This window comes from Exophiala xenobiotica (assembly GCF_000835505.1).
Source record: "Exophiala xenobiotica strain CBS 118157 unplaced genomic scaffold supercont1.5, whole genome shotgun sequence".
Classification (NCBI taxonomy): domain Eukaryota; kingdom Fungi; phylum Ascomycota; class Eurotiomycetes; order Chaetothyriales; family Herpotrichiellaceae; genus Exophiala; species Exophiala xenobiotica.
In genome coordinates, this window is record NW_013562490.1 from 674,661 (window position 1) to 688,196 (window position 13,536).

Genomic DNA, 13,536 nt, shown 5'->3' on the forward strand with positions numbered 1-13,536 from the left:
GTAGTATATGTCACACGTTGCCGATGCTCACGGTCAGTTGTGCGACTTGTACCGTGCATCTGAGTCCATACGGTGTCGTAGGGCGTTACGCTTGGAATCGATGAGGAAGCTTGATGAACCATTTTGGAACAGGCACTGGTTATTCATTGTCTGTACTATCACTGAACGCTAGAGAGCTGTTTTGCCCGATTCCCCCGCGGAATTCACCCTATGCCAAACTCCTGCTAGATGCTAGATTCGACATATTATCTCTTTTTCGTCAAAACTCAACCGAGTTGAACATTCTCACTACAGCCATGGCGCACCCTGCGGCGGCACCTCCCACAATGACCATCTGCCCGCCTCCCTTGAGGCCGCGGCGCACGCACCTCCAACCTCTGAAACCATCAGTCATGCCCGTCTTGACGTATCCGAATACGAAGAGGGCTAGGATCATGACGCTGATGCTCCAAATGAGGCCTTGTGTGACATTTGAGGCAAAGAAGTATGGGAGAAGAGGCACAAAGCCTCCGAGAAAATAGCCGGTCGCGATCGTCAAGGCGCAGATGACCGCCCGGCTGGCCGCTGGCTCAGGAGTGCCCTGCTGGAAGCGCATCAGGAAGTCAACCACCATTTCCGGGTTGTTTGAGGTGATGAGCTGATGTGTAAAGTCCTTCAGTGTTGATGGGGGGAGATGGTAAGGTGCGAAAACGGAGGTGATCTCGGACGCCAGGTTGCTGTTGGGATCGAGGACTCTGGACTGCGTTGACCGCAGCGTGGCTTTGTATGAGTCCTCTTCGCTCTTCGCTCCCAGGTAACCTCCCAGCCCCATTGAGATGGCTCCGGCAATAAGCTCGGCCAGGCCGCCGAAGACGACCACCTTGGTGTCTCCCAGTGCGGACAGGCCTGCGGTGAGCGCAAAGGGCACTGTCAGCCCGTCTGAGAGCCCGATAATGGCGTCTGAGATGATGCGAGCCCTCACAGGGCTATGTTCGTTTTCTGCTGCAGGCAGTCCAACCTCGCAAACAGTCTCTGCTGAAGTCTCGCTGCCCGTTTCCGAGCCTGACTCTTCCGAGATTGAGGAGAGTGCTTTGCTCTGTGCCTCTTTCTCGGGGTCCCGGGGTAGTGATGCATATTTGCTGGGTCTGAAGAAGTTGACCATGGCAGCCATGGCGTTGGCGTCTTCGAAGCTGTCCGTGAACATGCTGTTGGTCTTGGAGAAGCGGACCTTCTTCAATGGTCTCGTGCTTGCAGTGCTTAGGTGGTCAATGTCTAAGAAGATTTCACTCATTGGAAGATTTTGAGAAGCAGGAAATGAGGACCATCAGAGGGATAACGACTTGCCGAAGCAGAGGCATAGCTTTCAAGAACTTCTTGAGCCGGCTACCCGTGCCTTGCACGTCACTTTCCTACCAAAGACAAACTCGCTTCCATTGAAAAGGCAAAAACTCTGAGAAATGAGGCCCCAGAAGCCGTGGTACGACCCTGCAGCTCACTAGACTCAACGGCCCTGCACCGGCAGGGCGCCGCAAGGATGAAGAGCTTCGAGAATGCAACATTGCCAGCTTTCAATCACCGTCTGTAGATGGACAACGTGCACGGCATGGCAAAGCAGGAATACGGCAGAAAAAAAAATTGGGTTGGAGAGTTAGCGTGGTGAAGCTCAAAAAGAGGAAGGAGGATGATATGCAGAGTGACGATCAGAGTGTTTGCCCCGCCTGGGAATATGCAGGTCGTCTGCAGCTCGAGCGCACGTGTGGGAGTAAGTCGAATTGTATAGAGGATGATTGGAAGGGAGGGTCAAGCTTCCCAAGCCTAAACAAGCATGCCTAAGCATCCACCGAGTAAGCCCCAGTTCCTGGTGCATTGCGCTAACATTTTAGCCGGGTTTTAGTGTACATTAGTGACTATTAGTGGCTATTAGTCTAGGCCCTGCACTAAAGTGTCTACACAGGATCCACAGAAGCTGCCGACTTTTTCTGGGAACGCTCCATCATCGATAGCTGGACAGAACTTCCCACGCTTCCTTCATCCACGTGAAGCTGCTGTGCAAGTATCGTCAGCTGTATAGACCCTCTTGGGCCACTTAGGCGCATGGGTCATGTTATTCGGAGGAAGTCGCCAGGATGATCTCTCCTGCTCTGTTTGTCTCGCTTGGAATCCCGCAACAACGTGTTGGGAGAGCTGCAAAAGATTGGCTGCGAGGCTTGCGAAGCGACTTGCCGTTTCTTCTCATGAACATGTACAATCTACGATGAGATGCACAGCCGGCACAAACACCGCAAGGCGAGAAGCCGACCTTGGGAAGCATATAATGTAAGTGGTTGCGATAACTTCGGATGCCCTTTCTCGTGTCGGACCAGGAAGAGACAACAGCTCGTCGCTCGTCAATACTTTCCAAGATGGCTCCAATTATCAGATTGTCCGTGGCCCTGGCCATCATCTCCTCTGCTGTCGCCGTACCAATCAAGCCTCGTAGCGCGACATGGTCGGGTCTCAGCTCAAAGATCAAGCACGGTGTGTACCAAGGGCAGGGACGTAATCAACGCAAGCTGATGATTTGACCCCAGTGGTTTACTTAATGATGGAGAATCATAGCTTCGACAACATCGCCGGCTACTGGGATTACCGTGATGACATCGATGGTCTCCGAAACATCAACTATTGCAATGAGTTCACCAACCCCAACTGGACCATTTATGGTGAACCCATCATGATCTGTGCGGGCCCGTATGAAGACGAGGTCCCTCTCGTCGACCCGGACCACAACTTTGCTGGCACGAGCTATGAGATCTACCGCAAATGGCAACCCACAAGCAGTGACACTCCTGACATGTCTGGCTTCATCGAGCGCCAATCGGACAAGTACAACGCCACTCCCGGAGACAGCTCCTTTGTCATCAAGGCTTACGACCCGAAAAAGGGCAACACCCTCATGACCTTGGCCCAGAACTATGCCATGTGGGATACCTACCATGCGGAGCACCCAGGGCCGACCAACCCTAACCGCATGTTTGCCACTTCGGGCTCGACGTGCGGCTATGTCGACAATACGGCCACCCAGTCCACCGGTTGGTTCGCCAACGTTACAGGACAATCGTGTGCAACGTCCATCTTCGAGGCCTTGGACAAGAAGAACATCTCCTGGAAGAACTACTACGAGTCCGACATCATTGACTCGTTCATCTACAAATGGGTCCAGGACAACTCGATGGACAAGATCGTGCACGCCGACCAATTCTACGCCGACCTCGCCAACGGCACTCTTCCTCAGTTCTCATACATCAACCCAGAATGCTGCACAGTCGATTCCATGCACCCAACCAGCAACATGGCTGCCGGTGAGCTCATGATCAAGCATCTATACGACTCGATCCGAAACTCTCCGTACTGGGAGAACACGTAAGTTTTGACCTCTTCCCGACATTTGGGACTTACCCACTGACTTTCCGCCTCTTCTAGCCTCCTGATCATCAACTTCGATGAGCACGGAGGGTTCGCCGACCACGTCCCTCCACCAACAGGAATCCCCGCTCCCGAGGACGGCAAGACCTTCTCCGGCCTCTCGGATGGCCACAACGTCACCTACGACTTCACCCGTCTTGGTGTCCGTGTGCCGTCCTTCCTGATCTCGCCTTGGATCCCGGCAAACACTCTGATCCACGACGAGGGAACCATGTACGCCGAAAACTCTGCGTACACGCACACTTCATTCCTGCATTTCCTCCAGGAACTCTGGGGTCTCGAGGGCTTCAACAACCGCGTCCAATGGGCCAAGACTTTCGAGTACGTCTTCTCGGACACGATGCAGCCCAACGGCGGCATCCAGAACTTGCCCAGCCCCGTCTGGCACGGAGGTTCAGGACAGCCCGAGCCGGACGCTTTCCCACTCCTGAACCAGGATTACAGCTACTATGAGTCCTTGGACGATTAAGAGATCGTCCATAGCTCGTAGGAGATCAGGCCCAAAAATGGTGGGTGACGCGAGGAGGTAATTCTTGGCAGGAACACACTACCTAGGTAGTGTGAAGATGTGTTCCTGCAGAGCCGAGAGGGCGACCAACAGGGGAGGGGAAACAATCAATCGACGACAGCGACGCTAACTAGCAATATCATGGGATTTAATGTGCGTTACGACTACGAGCTACTGTACATGGGCTCGGGCCGAAATACCCCGGCCAGCAACGATGGACGGCGTATAGTCATTGGATAGACTGATGGCCACGTGAAAATTGAAAGAATGAAAAACGAAAAGTTTCTTGCATGATGCAATTCTGAAAACGGCGGCTAAATTAGCCCTTGCTTCGGGGGTCTCGTGCTTGCGACTGCGCCTGTGCTTCTCGTGATCTGCTCCCAAACCCTGATGAAGTTGGATTCAGGGCTACACCGCAAAGCATAGCCAGTACTCGGCACAGGGATGCTATCTTGTGCCTACTCGGAGGTCTTTCTTGCGAGGCCGGAGCCTAAGGCTAGAGTAGAGCACAGCAAACGACTGTCTGCACGCGTATCCAGACATGTGGCAGGGATCAGGACCTTGACAATTCTTCTTGGTCGGCAATGGGGGAAGTATGTATGACGTGCGTACCCAGCGTGGGACTCGCGGTGCCAGGGGTCAGGTCAGGTCGTAGGTAACTTAGAACCCATCAGAGCCTAACTGGAGGAGGGGGTTTTCGCGCCGGTGGAAGAGGCAGCGTGCCCTGGCACCACCAGCATGCGACTGGCTGCGCCCTGAGATAGTGTGCATACACAACGGCGCCGCTGCCCTACCGATGCCTATTACCCTGGACAGCTGCATTGCATATTCTCCAAGGGGGCCACACAGCACGCCCATGCTGCTCTCGTTAGGCATTAGGTCGATTTAGGGCCCGCGTCGACCATCAGGTGCAAGGTGTTCGGGGGTTTGGCATGCGATTCCTTGTCCTGCCCCAAGTCCCTTCCTTTGCACTTGTCTTTTCATGGAAGTGGTCAAGGATTGACGCGTGCCCAAATATCCGATCCGCCGAGCACAGCGCTGATCGAGCCGGCAATACCGACTGGCACTGGGCCAAGCGGCATCCAACCAACAATGTCACCGGGGATGAGCATGTCGCATACATCTGCCACAATGCCCTTGAGTATAGCCTGTCGCCTGCTGGCTCGACTCGGACCCTGAGGTACGGTCTTTGTTGTTTCGACCAATGTGGATCTTTCCTTCTTGCCGTCGGCCTTGACAGTGACTTTGACCTGCTGGGTCTTCTCGCTCATCGGGGTCTGCGCCGTCGCCGCCGGGCCGAAATCGAGTAAGAACAACTCGTAAAGGCCCAGCAAGGCAGATGCGGCGAGAGACCAGAACCAGAATTTGAGCGACTCGATCTGCAATGTCGGCGCCCAGCTGTTGTGCGTGATGTGCATTGCGTCGGCCTAGCCGTCATTGGCGGTGCCGGTTAGTGTCAATTTGAATACGATCCAGGTAGCCCGTACATAACACAGACATCCTAGGGACGCAGAGATGGTGGCGATTTGGAGAAGGGTAGTAGTGCTTACAATGCAGAACATCTCCATGAACAAGAAAATGCCCAGGAGCGAGAGCTTTGCGATCGTGAGTAAAACTCTGACGGAATCACCGTCGGCTTCCCTTCGCGTTTGTTCTATGGTCCTCCCTTTATCATCTCTGGCAATTTGCTTGGGTCCTGTGTATGCTTGGAATAGATTGTAAGACGTCGTCCAGCAGTCGATCCATTTGAACAATCGGAAGAAACGGCGGGCTGCGGGATTCCAGGTCAGCCAACGCCCTCACTCCTCCATGCCCGCGTTAGACCACGAAGAGACCAAGGCGAAAACAGGCAATGTAACAATCCAAAGGGATTTACCAGAACAACGACGAGAGGTATCGCCGGTAAAGGGAGCGTGGACTTACCGATATTTGCTTGGTCTTTGGCAGTCGCCCACTGCGCGACTTCTTTGGGTGTCGAGGCAACAATGACTTCGGCGACTTGAGAAAAGGACTGGACGAGTTTCAAGGCCTTCTCAATGCCAGCTGTACAGGTCGACAACATGGAAGATCAGTAAATTGGAGGTCCAGGTCTGAGCTTTCGCTACACGCGCTGAAGAACTCGGCCTTGGGGAGCCGTGTTGGAGAGGTGCGAAATACCTGCATCATTGGTGTACCTCGCTACCGATTGAAACATCCTAAATGATTTTCGTGCTTTGAGCAGTGGAAGGGAGCCGGGAAAATGTGCTTATAGTACTAGTATTGGCAATTGGTCTTGTGCCTCGACCGCGTCCGAGTTCGAGTTCAAGATCGGACTTTTTGCTTACGTGAGAAATGTCGTGATGCTTTGTGCTTTTTCACCCACTTTTGATACCCACTCGCGGAAGTCCGCAACAGCAGCAGCAACGCCAACAGTCGGTATCGGCGACAGTTGCCATCCCTCGAAGATCAAGGTTTCATTGATGTTATTCATTGTTACAGGCCTAACTAAATGATATACTGACATAGGAAGTTGTTTCTAGCCCATAAGAAGATCTAGTAGCAGTCTGATTTACACGAGGTTAGAAAAAATGAGATAAAATGTCCGGGGAATCCTAAGAGAAAACTTACATCGGAAGTTGTGGTTCTCTATATCTGTCAGATCGGTGATGGCGTCGCCAGCCTCAGCGACCGGAGGGCCATATGTTTCATCACGCCTCTTATTCTGTAGAAAGAAGAAAAACAGTCAGTCAATACTATATCAGGAACTAGGTTAGCGCAGGGGATTTTTTTCGATATTTACCTCTCGCATATAGCACCACTTCAGAATCTGCAACAGAATGATTTGGATAACGAAGCAGACCAAATCGCATACGTAGCCGGTAAGGTAGCGCGGGGTTTGGCCTTCATAGAAGACGTGGGGACCAACAATGTTTCCGAGCGATGAGCCCAGGAAACCCAAGCTGGTCAGGGTGGTTCGCTTGGTGAAGCCGCCTGCGTTTTGGGCGGGGAGCTGGAAGGTCAGCGCAAAGGTCGCACAGAAGCCGAGTGACAAGCACACGCCGATGGTCTTTGCAACGCGGCCCTCTCCTCGGGGATAGCAATCTGGAGTAGAAAGCCGATAAATGCGGGCACAAGGGCCAGTTGGCACATGAGGATGCGGACGTTCTTGAACTTCAGGGTGAACGCGCCAGCGCCGACCATCCAGAAGATCTGAGAGAAACCGACGGGGATACCCAATACGGAGCTCATGAGCTGCGTGTATCCCAGCTGGTTCAGGGTGAGGGAGAAGAAAATGCCGAAGCCGCCGTTGACGAATTCATTGAAGAACATGATCCAGAAGATGAGCCAACCTTGGGGGTCCTTGCGCGGGCCGATGGCCTCGATGATCTGATACTTTTTGATCTTGGGTTCCTTGGTTCCGGTCTTGTTGGTTGCCAGACGAGCGACGGCGCATTTCTTTTCCTCGGCCGTGAAGAATTTGGCGGTTTGCGGCGACATGGGGAAGACCCAGAAGAGGACGACGCCCCAGAGGACGGTAAGAGATCCTTCAATGATATAGACTGTGAAAGGGGAAGGCATCAGCGTACACGGTTTTCCATAAAGACCCAGATCTGCTCTCACGGTAGAGAACTGGGGAAAGAAAGGTAGACTCACTCCACTTCCAAGACGAGATATTGTTGACTTCGATGTAACCACAGCAGAAAGAAATGATGCCACCTACGGCAAGGGACAAGCCGTTCATACTCCACCAGAACATGACGCGGAAGGCTTGCTCTTCTCGGCGGTAGAAGATTGAGGTGATCAGAACCCAGGCCGGGGAGGTCACACTCATCAAACCCCCCAATATGAATCGAACACTCACCAAGCCCGCGAAGTTTTGAGTGATGGAGGTGCCCATCAACGTCAACCCCCAAAAGAAGACGACAACGCCGACCACGCGACCGGTGTGAAAACGTTGCGCCACAAAGCTCACCCACTTTGAGGGTGCCGGCCATCCCCGAGCAATGTCTTGAGCCACACAGCCATATCTCGAGCAGTGCTCGACATTCTTCCTGCTCCCAAGCATGCCACGGTGCCGTCTCTCAGACCCATGGGAAGTTCGATAGATCGGCCGGGGGACTCCGGCGTCTCGTAGTGGTGCCAGTAGCCCTTGGCGAAATTATTGGATTCCAGCATCGAGCTTACCAGGACTGAGCTTGAAAGCATTCCCAGCGGCTCGAGGATTTTCTCACGGACGTAGGAGGGGTAGTCCTGATCGGTGATCTTCTCGACAACGAGGGCGATCAGATCGTAATGCCTATTGGGTCAAGGGTCAGAAACACGCAGTCACAGCCCAGTGTGTTCAGTTTCCTTGTTCTCACCGGATTGTGATATTGAGTAGCCTCTCTAAGACCAAGAGATAATTTCATACCACCTATCAGTCGCAGCTAACACGACCATTAGCCATAGACGGGGTAGTAGTTATGGCAGTGCCATACGGACCTGGTCGTCCAACGTTGAAGCCTCATGAGTGGTGTAGATATCATGCCTTGGAAGGCCAGTGAGATGAGCAAAGGCGTCCTCAAAAGTCACCGCCTCTGTTATACAGGGATTTTGAAGGCGATATTCGGGAACGACATCCTTGGTTCGAGTCTTGAATCCTTTCAGGTACCCAGCATTCTCCAATGCGATGCCCGTAGCCAAGACACAGAACAACTTCGAATTGGATGCGATGAAGAATCGCGTCTGCTCCGGGAGATATTCCTGTCAACGTTCATTCTTTTCCCACCTTTGCTGCTGGTGTCACTCGCTAATGACGGTATACATGTGGGTTTTTGGTTGCTTACATCTGCGTCGACTTGATCTCCTTCGTCGTTACGCTCTCCAAAAGTCAAAATTTCGTCAGTCCATTTGCCGTCACCATCTTGCTGCACGATGACTGTCGAGCATCCCTTGATAGACCATTTTCCGCAAATATCGTCCATCTCAAAATCCCGAAGAAGGGTGAACGACCGAGTTGCGCCAGGTCGTCCGCACGCCCAAGTGAAGATAGATTAAGATGGATATTTGCTATCAAGTACGACATAACGGAGTATTCCAAATCTTGCACCCTTTCGATAGAGCTGTCAATGATTTTCTTTGCAATCGGAGAAAAGTCCGGTCCTGTATATATAGGCGTCGCGATAAGGATGCGACGAAGACTTTCGCCTAGATCGGCATTGATCGTAAGTCTTATACAGGATGGACGCCGCCAATGACCGACGAGTACCAGCATCCTCGACCATGACAGCCTGAGAATGGTCCCGTAGTACAGACTCACAGCTGGTAACCTGGACGTATGATTGACACTTTTTTCAAGACGCTCTACGAGTATTCCGTTACTGTTTAGCCATAAAAAACAACAAGCCCAAACACACCTAAGAAAGCAAATATTTTGTTTTGCATTGAGATGTAGTGGGCTGGATTTGATGTCCCTTTGTTATTGACCTACTATGTATTGGAGTCGGATAGCCATGCTCGGGGCTTCACTATTCCTATCCGCTACCCTCGGGCCCAGTGCGCTCGCATATCCCGATCCTTACTATGAGCAGGCTGTTAAACTGATGGAAGGGAGCCCTCTGATAGACACACATATCGACCTTCTTCAGGTCATCCGGTCTTTGAGTAGAATTCCCTCCCCATCTGACTGCTGCGGGCGAGATCGTCGATTCTAACTCGTCTATCCAGATCGCAAGCCATTGGATGGAATTCCACAGCTTGCTGAATCCCTCCCGGGCCATGTAGACATTCCCAGAATGCGAGAAGGAAGGCTCGGAGGCGCATTTTGGACCGTATGGGCTCCATGTCCTGACACCCAGGGAGAAGAAACAGGGGCCGATTTCAACGTGCCGACTAGTAGCCTCCGAGACTCGTTGGAAATGCTGGATCTGATCCAAAACATGATCCAGAGACATCCTCAACATATGCAGTATGCACACTCGTCAGCGGACATCAAGGGAGCTTTTTCCGCCGGCAAGATCGCTTCGCTCCTAGGCATGGAAGGGACTCACCTGCTAGGCAACTCTTTGGGCGTTTTGCGCATGTTCGCACAGCTGGGTGTTCGCTATCTGACTCTGACACATAGCTGTCAAAGCTCCTTTGCTTCATCGGCTGGGTACGGACACCCAGGCCTTGTGCCTGTACATGCCGACAATGGGTTGACGGATCTGGGACGCGAATTGATTAAAGAGCTGAATCGACTAGGTATTATGGTGGACCTCTCCCACACCACAGCCGAGACGATGAAGCAAGTTCTTGCCATCACCAAGGCGCCGGTTGTCTGGACACATGCAGGGGCTCGACAGCTGTGCGATCATCCGCGTAACGTGCCGGATGAAGTTCTTCGAATGATTGGGGACGGGCCGGAAAAGAACCACGGCGTCATCCAATCTGTCTTCTATCCACACTTTATCAGTACCGGCCCGTCAGCTAACATGAGTGGCGTGGCAGACCATATCGAATACATTGCTTCTATTGCAGGGAAGAAGCACGTCGGTATTGCCTCGGATTTTGATGGAATGTACACCTCGGTCGAGGGCCAGGAAGATGCCAGCAAGTATCCCCACCTTGTAAGTTTGGATGCCGTCTTTTGCTTTCTGCATGAGCTCACAGGCCCCACTCAGGTGGCAGAACTTCTTTCACGAGGTTGGACCGAAGACGAGATGCGGGATGTCATGGGAGGAAATCTCATGCGAGTCATGGACGAGGTCGATGCCTTGAAAGAACGGTTGAAAGACGAGCTCCCCTCATCTGCCGTGTGGGAGAAGAGAACCGATTTACCCGCAACGGGCTGGGGAATGGTCGGAAATATATCGTTCTTCCCTATTGAGGTTAAGAAAGTGATTGATAACGCATACCCGAGGCATGATGAGTTATGAGTGGTAGTAACAGTGGGCAATTTGCTTCTTCTGCTGCTATACCAAGGAGCTCAGCGGCTAGTCATCTTGAACAAGGCGCACCTAATAGCTTGAATTGTAGTGGTCATTTCTGGATAGACCCGAGGTTGACTTTGGCCGTTTGGAATGCTTCAAGGACATGAGGTTCTACCCTGAAGACTTTGCTAATACTCTTCCAAAATATGGAGCCGATTCGTAATGATGCAAATCGGAGTGGTTTTACCAGCCTTGACTTGGATCTCAATTGCTGATAGGCTCTCTGAAAGTCGTTAACCCACTCGAGCGACTCCTCGGGCGTCTTCGATGTGAGCACCATCAGTAGCAGAAAATGATAGATGGAGGAAATGGTATGCTGACTTCAGATCGGACAGAAGATGTTGGCATGGTCCAGATCTAGAGTTTCAATAAACTCGACAGCTTCTCTGACGGCTGTCCGAGCCTGAACTCGCGCATGTTTGTATTCATCCGCGGTCCCGTTCTGGTCCTCTTGGGTTTCGGCCGCAGTCAGATATGGACGAATGGTGGCGCGGGAAATCTGAATCATTATACAAGCATAACCCAGTTCGCAGGCAGTCTTCAAGGCCAGCGTTTCCTTGCGCTGACCTGTAGCATCCTGGGCAGATGGCAGGTGGGCTCGACAGGCAACGGGTTCTGTGAGAACTTCCTGTGCCAATGCACTTGTCGCAGAAGGTTCGGATATCAGCAAGCCCAATGCCCGCAGGGAGCTAGACTGTAAGCAGGTATGGAAAGACTCAGGGAGATTTGACTTACAAGAGCTTTTGCAGACTTTTGGAAAGGATTGATGTCAGGCAGGAAAATGATAAGAGGTAGGACAACTCTTCAGGGCTGATTCCGGCATCGAAACTGTCACAGTTGGACAAAGAATCGACAAGCCAATTGTTCGGATGCAGTAGTGGCGGCTTGCCAAACGCACAAGCAAGCCATTTATCAGTTGCATAAAGCGTCCAGGATATTCTTCGTCTTTGCGAGATTTGCCATCCTGGGATATGCCATGTCTTGGGATTTTGGTGCAGTCCAAGCGTCTGTGCCGCGGCGACCAAGGTGCCGAACAGATTCCATTTCCAGGCTGCCTCCGACAGATGGTCGGTCGTCGGTGGGCGTACCACGATCAATAGCAGAGCTTGAATGACAGGAATGCTAGGAGCATGTAGTTCGGCAAACAGTTCTCTCCAAACAATCCTGGATAGCTGTGCATAAGGAGGTGTGTCATAGGCACGCTCAATGAATAGTATATCGTCGAGTTGAACAAATGGCTGTACAATGGAATATACCGCTGCGAGGAGGTATGGTGGAGATTTTCTCGTGTCGAGTGGATTGGACAGGGCAAATATTGGATACTGTGGTGCAACGTACTCTTTGTATAGGGCCAGGAGTCGTTGGCCTGTTTCGATTGAGAAAAGAGATTCCAAAGTGTGTTGGGCCGAATCTCCGAGAGCAAGATCCATACCGACTTCTTCTCGACTGTCCCGGAAAACTGATGGCTGAGCCAAGCTAAAATGGACCGGCACTTTCTCTTGGCTAACTGACTGCGTGGTCAGCTTGTTGAATCCAAACTTCCTTTCACTGTTGAATTGAAACATTGACAGCAGGAAGGGATCGATATCGGCTGTCATTCCACTAGCCTGTGCCGTTGTTGGGCCGTCAGTATCCAATAGGTGTGCCGGACGTGATGATTCTTGATGAGGCGGTGAATTTCGTTCGGCACTGTTGGCAGCACCAGAGGGGCTTGAGCCTTGGCTCATATTAGGACCCAGGACAGGATCAAGATTAAGTTCATCTATTTATTGCCAAGTAGTCGTCAAACGAGCTCCACATGTTGTACACCGAGTCCCCCAAGCCATCATCGTGGCCGGATTGCTGGTACACAAAAGGGGGCGCCGGTGCCGTGAAGGGCGCCGTATCCATGATACCGGCATACTCAGCATCCAGAGACGCATGACCCATGGCAGGTGCATATGGTTGGAGGAGTATCCCAGGAGCAGAAGGGACTTGTCCACCAGGAGAAGCGAGTGCTGTTGAGATTTCGGATGTTGTTTCTCTGTTTTGGGCTGGCCTTCCTCGCGAGGAAGTTTGTTGAAGAAATGTACAGTCGCGGGCATGCAGTTAGCAAAGTCTGCAAGGCGGGCTATTCTTGATGAGACAGGCAGACTTGCGTGAGCGACAGAAGTCGCATGGCCGTTGCCTCTTGCTCATGTATTTTCAAGGACCTCCATGGTACGCTGGTCGTTCGCTCGGTTGTGATAAGCGGAGCAGACTGGGCGTGAGGCTCCCTTCCGATTCTTATCGGGTGCCAAAATATCAAGCGCCCAAGTAGTCTACTTGTGTAGAGTTTTGTAGAGACTTAAAACAATATAAGGAAGACATGAACAATGCGAGATGTATCCATGTTGTTGAGTGAGGCACATTATTGGTCAGTCAATTGTGCTTATCGTCTGTCTTTATGCGGCCATCTCCTGCCCTTGCCGCGCACCCCGACTCGCGCGAACCGGGGGGTTGAGTACAGGGCGCAGTGAGGGCGGTATCACCCTCGTCCTGAAGCATGCAGGGTGAGTTCGCGGCAGATTTTACTTCTCTTGGCACCGTTTGGGTCAGTTGCAACTTGCAACTTCAATGCACCAGGTGCTTTTCCCTCCTACCACGCAAATTGTCCTCGCTGCTGTTTGTCGTCGG

General features: G+C 52.2%; 6 protein-coding genes across 7 annotated transcripts; 2 read left to right on the forward strand and 4 right to left on the reverse strand.

Moving 5' to 3' along the window:
- Positions 1-259: 259 nt before the first annotated feature.
- On the reverse strand, positions 260-1,973 carry PV05_07957 (uncharacterized protein; the record flags this gene model as incomplete). Its single annotated transcript, XM_013457440.1, has 2 exons — positions 260-1,235; positions 1,930-1,973. The coding sequence occupies 2 exons, from the start codon at positions 1,971-1,973 to the stop codon at positions 260-262; spliced, it is 1,020 nt and encodes a 339-aa protein (XP_013312894.1).
- Positions 1,974-2,381: 408 nt separating this feature from the next.
- PV05_07958 (uncharacterized protein) lies at positions 2,382-3,913 on the forward strand (the record flags this gene model as incomplete). The annotated part of the gene is made up of 3 exons (XM_013457441.1): positions 2,382-2,496; positions 2,550-3,381; positions 3,442-3,913. 3 exons carry the CDS (start codon positions 2,382-2,384, stop codon positions 3,911-3,913), a joined length of 1,419 nt encoding a protein of 472 aa, XP_013312895.1.
- A 324-nt stretch (positions 3,914-4,237) lies between these two features.
- On the reverse strand, positions 4,238-6,206 carry PV05_07959. Of its 2 annotated transcripts, XM_013457443.1 has the most exons (4): positions 6,110-6,206; positions 5,876-5,995; positions 5,503-5,723; positions 4,238-5,379 (listed from the first exon to the last, which is right to left on the reverse strand). In XM_013457443.1, the coding sequence occupies exons 1-4, from the start codon at positions 6,144-6,146 to the stop codon at positions 4,945-4,947; spliced, it is 813 nt and encodes a 270-aa protein (XP_013312897.1). In that variant the 5' UTR covers positions 6,147-6,206; the 3' UTR covers positions 4,238-4,944. The 2 variants fall into 2 exon arrangements, with proteins under 2 accessions (XP_013312897.1, XP_013312896.1); XM_013457442.1 differs by having other exon boundaries at positions 5,876-6,206.
- A 66-nt stretch (positions 6,207-6,272) lies between these two features.
- Positions 6,273-7,829, reverse strand: PV05_07960 (uncharacterized protein; the record flags this gene model as incomplete). The annotated part of the gene is made up of 5 exons (XM_013457444.1): positions 6,273-6,436; positions 6,560-6,653; positions 6,732-6,941; positions 6,968-7,491; positions 7,586-7,829. The coding sequence occupies 5 exons, from the start codon at positions 7,827-7,829 to the stop codon at positions 6,273-6,275; spliced, it is 1,236 nt and encodes a 411-aa protein (XP_013312898.1).
- Positions 7,830-9,705: 1,876 nt separating this feature from the next.
- PV05_07961 (uncharacterized protein) lies at positions 9,706-10,827 on the forward strand (the record flags this gene model as incomplete). Its single annotated transcript, XM_013457445.1, has 2 exons — positions 9,706-10,518; positions 10,573-10,827. The coding sequence occupies 2 exons, from the start codon at positions 9,706-9,708 to the stop codon at positions 10,825-10,827; spliced, it is 1,068 nt and encodes a 355-aa protein (XP_013312899.1).
- A 5-nt stretch (positions 10,828-10,832) lies between these two features.
- PV05_07962 (uncharacterized protein) lies at positions 10,833-12,608 on the reverse strand (the record flags this gene model as incomplete). The annotated part of the gene is made up of 2 exons (XM_013457446.1): positions 10,833-11,570; positions 11,617-12,608. The coding sequence occupies 2 exons, from the start codon at positions 12,606-12,608 to the stop codon at positions 11,204-11,206; spliced, it is 1,359 nt and encodes a 452-aa protein (XP_013312900.1). The 3' UTR covers positions 10,833-11,203.
- Between the last annotated feature and the right edge of the window lie 928 nt (positions 12,609-13,536).

Excerpts from the sequence above, each read along its gene's own strand:
- PV05_07959 (XM_013457443.1), bottom strand. The coding sequence starts at position 6,146 with ATGTTTCAATCGGTAGCGAGGTACACCAATGATGCAG. Across the intron at positions 5,996-6,109 it reads GAGGTACACCAATGATGCAG|CTGGCATTGAGAAGGCCTTG; the intron begins GTATTTCGCACC and ends CGACCTGTACAG. Across the intron at positions 5,380-5,502 it reads TCATGGAGATGTTCTGCATT|GCCGACGCAATGCACATCAC; the intron begins GTAAGCACTACT and ends AATGACGGCTAG.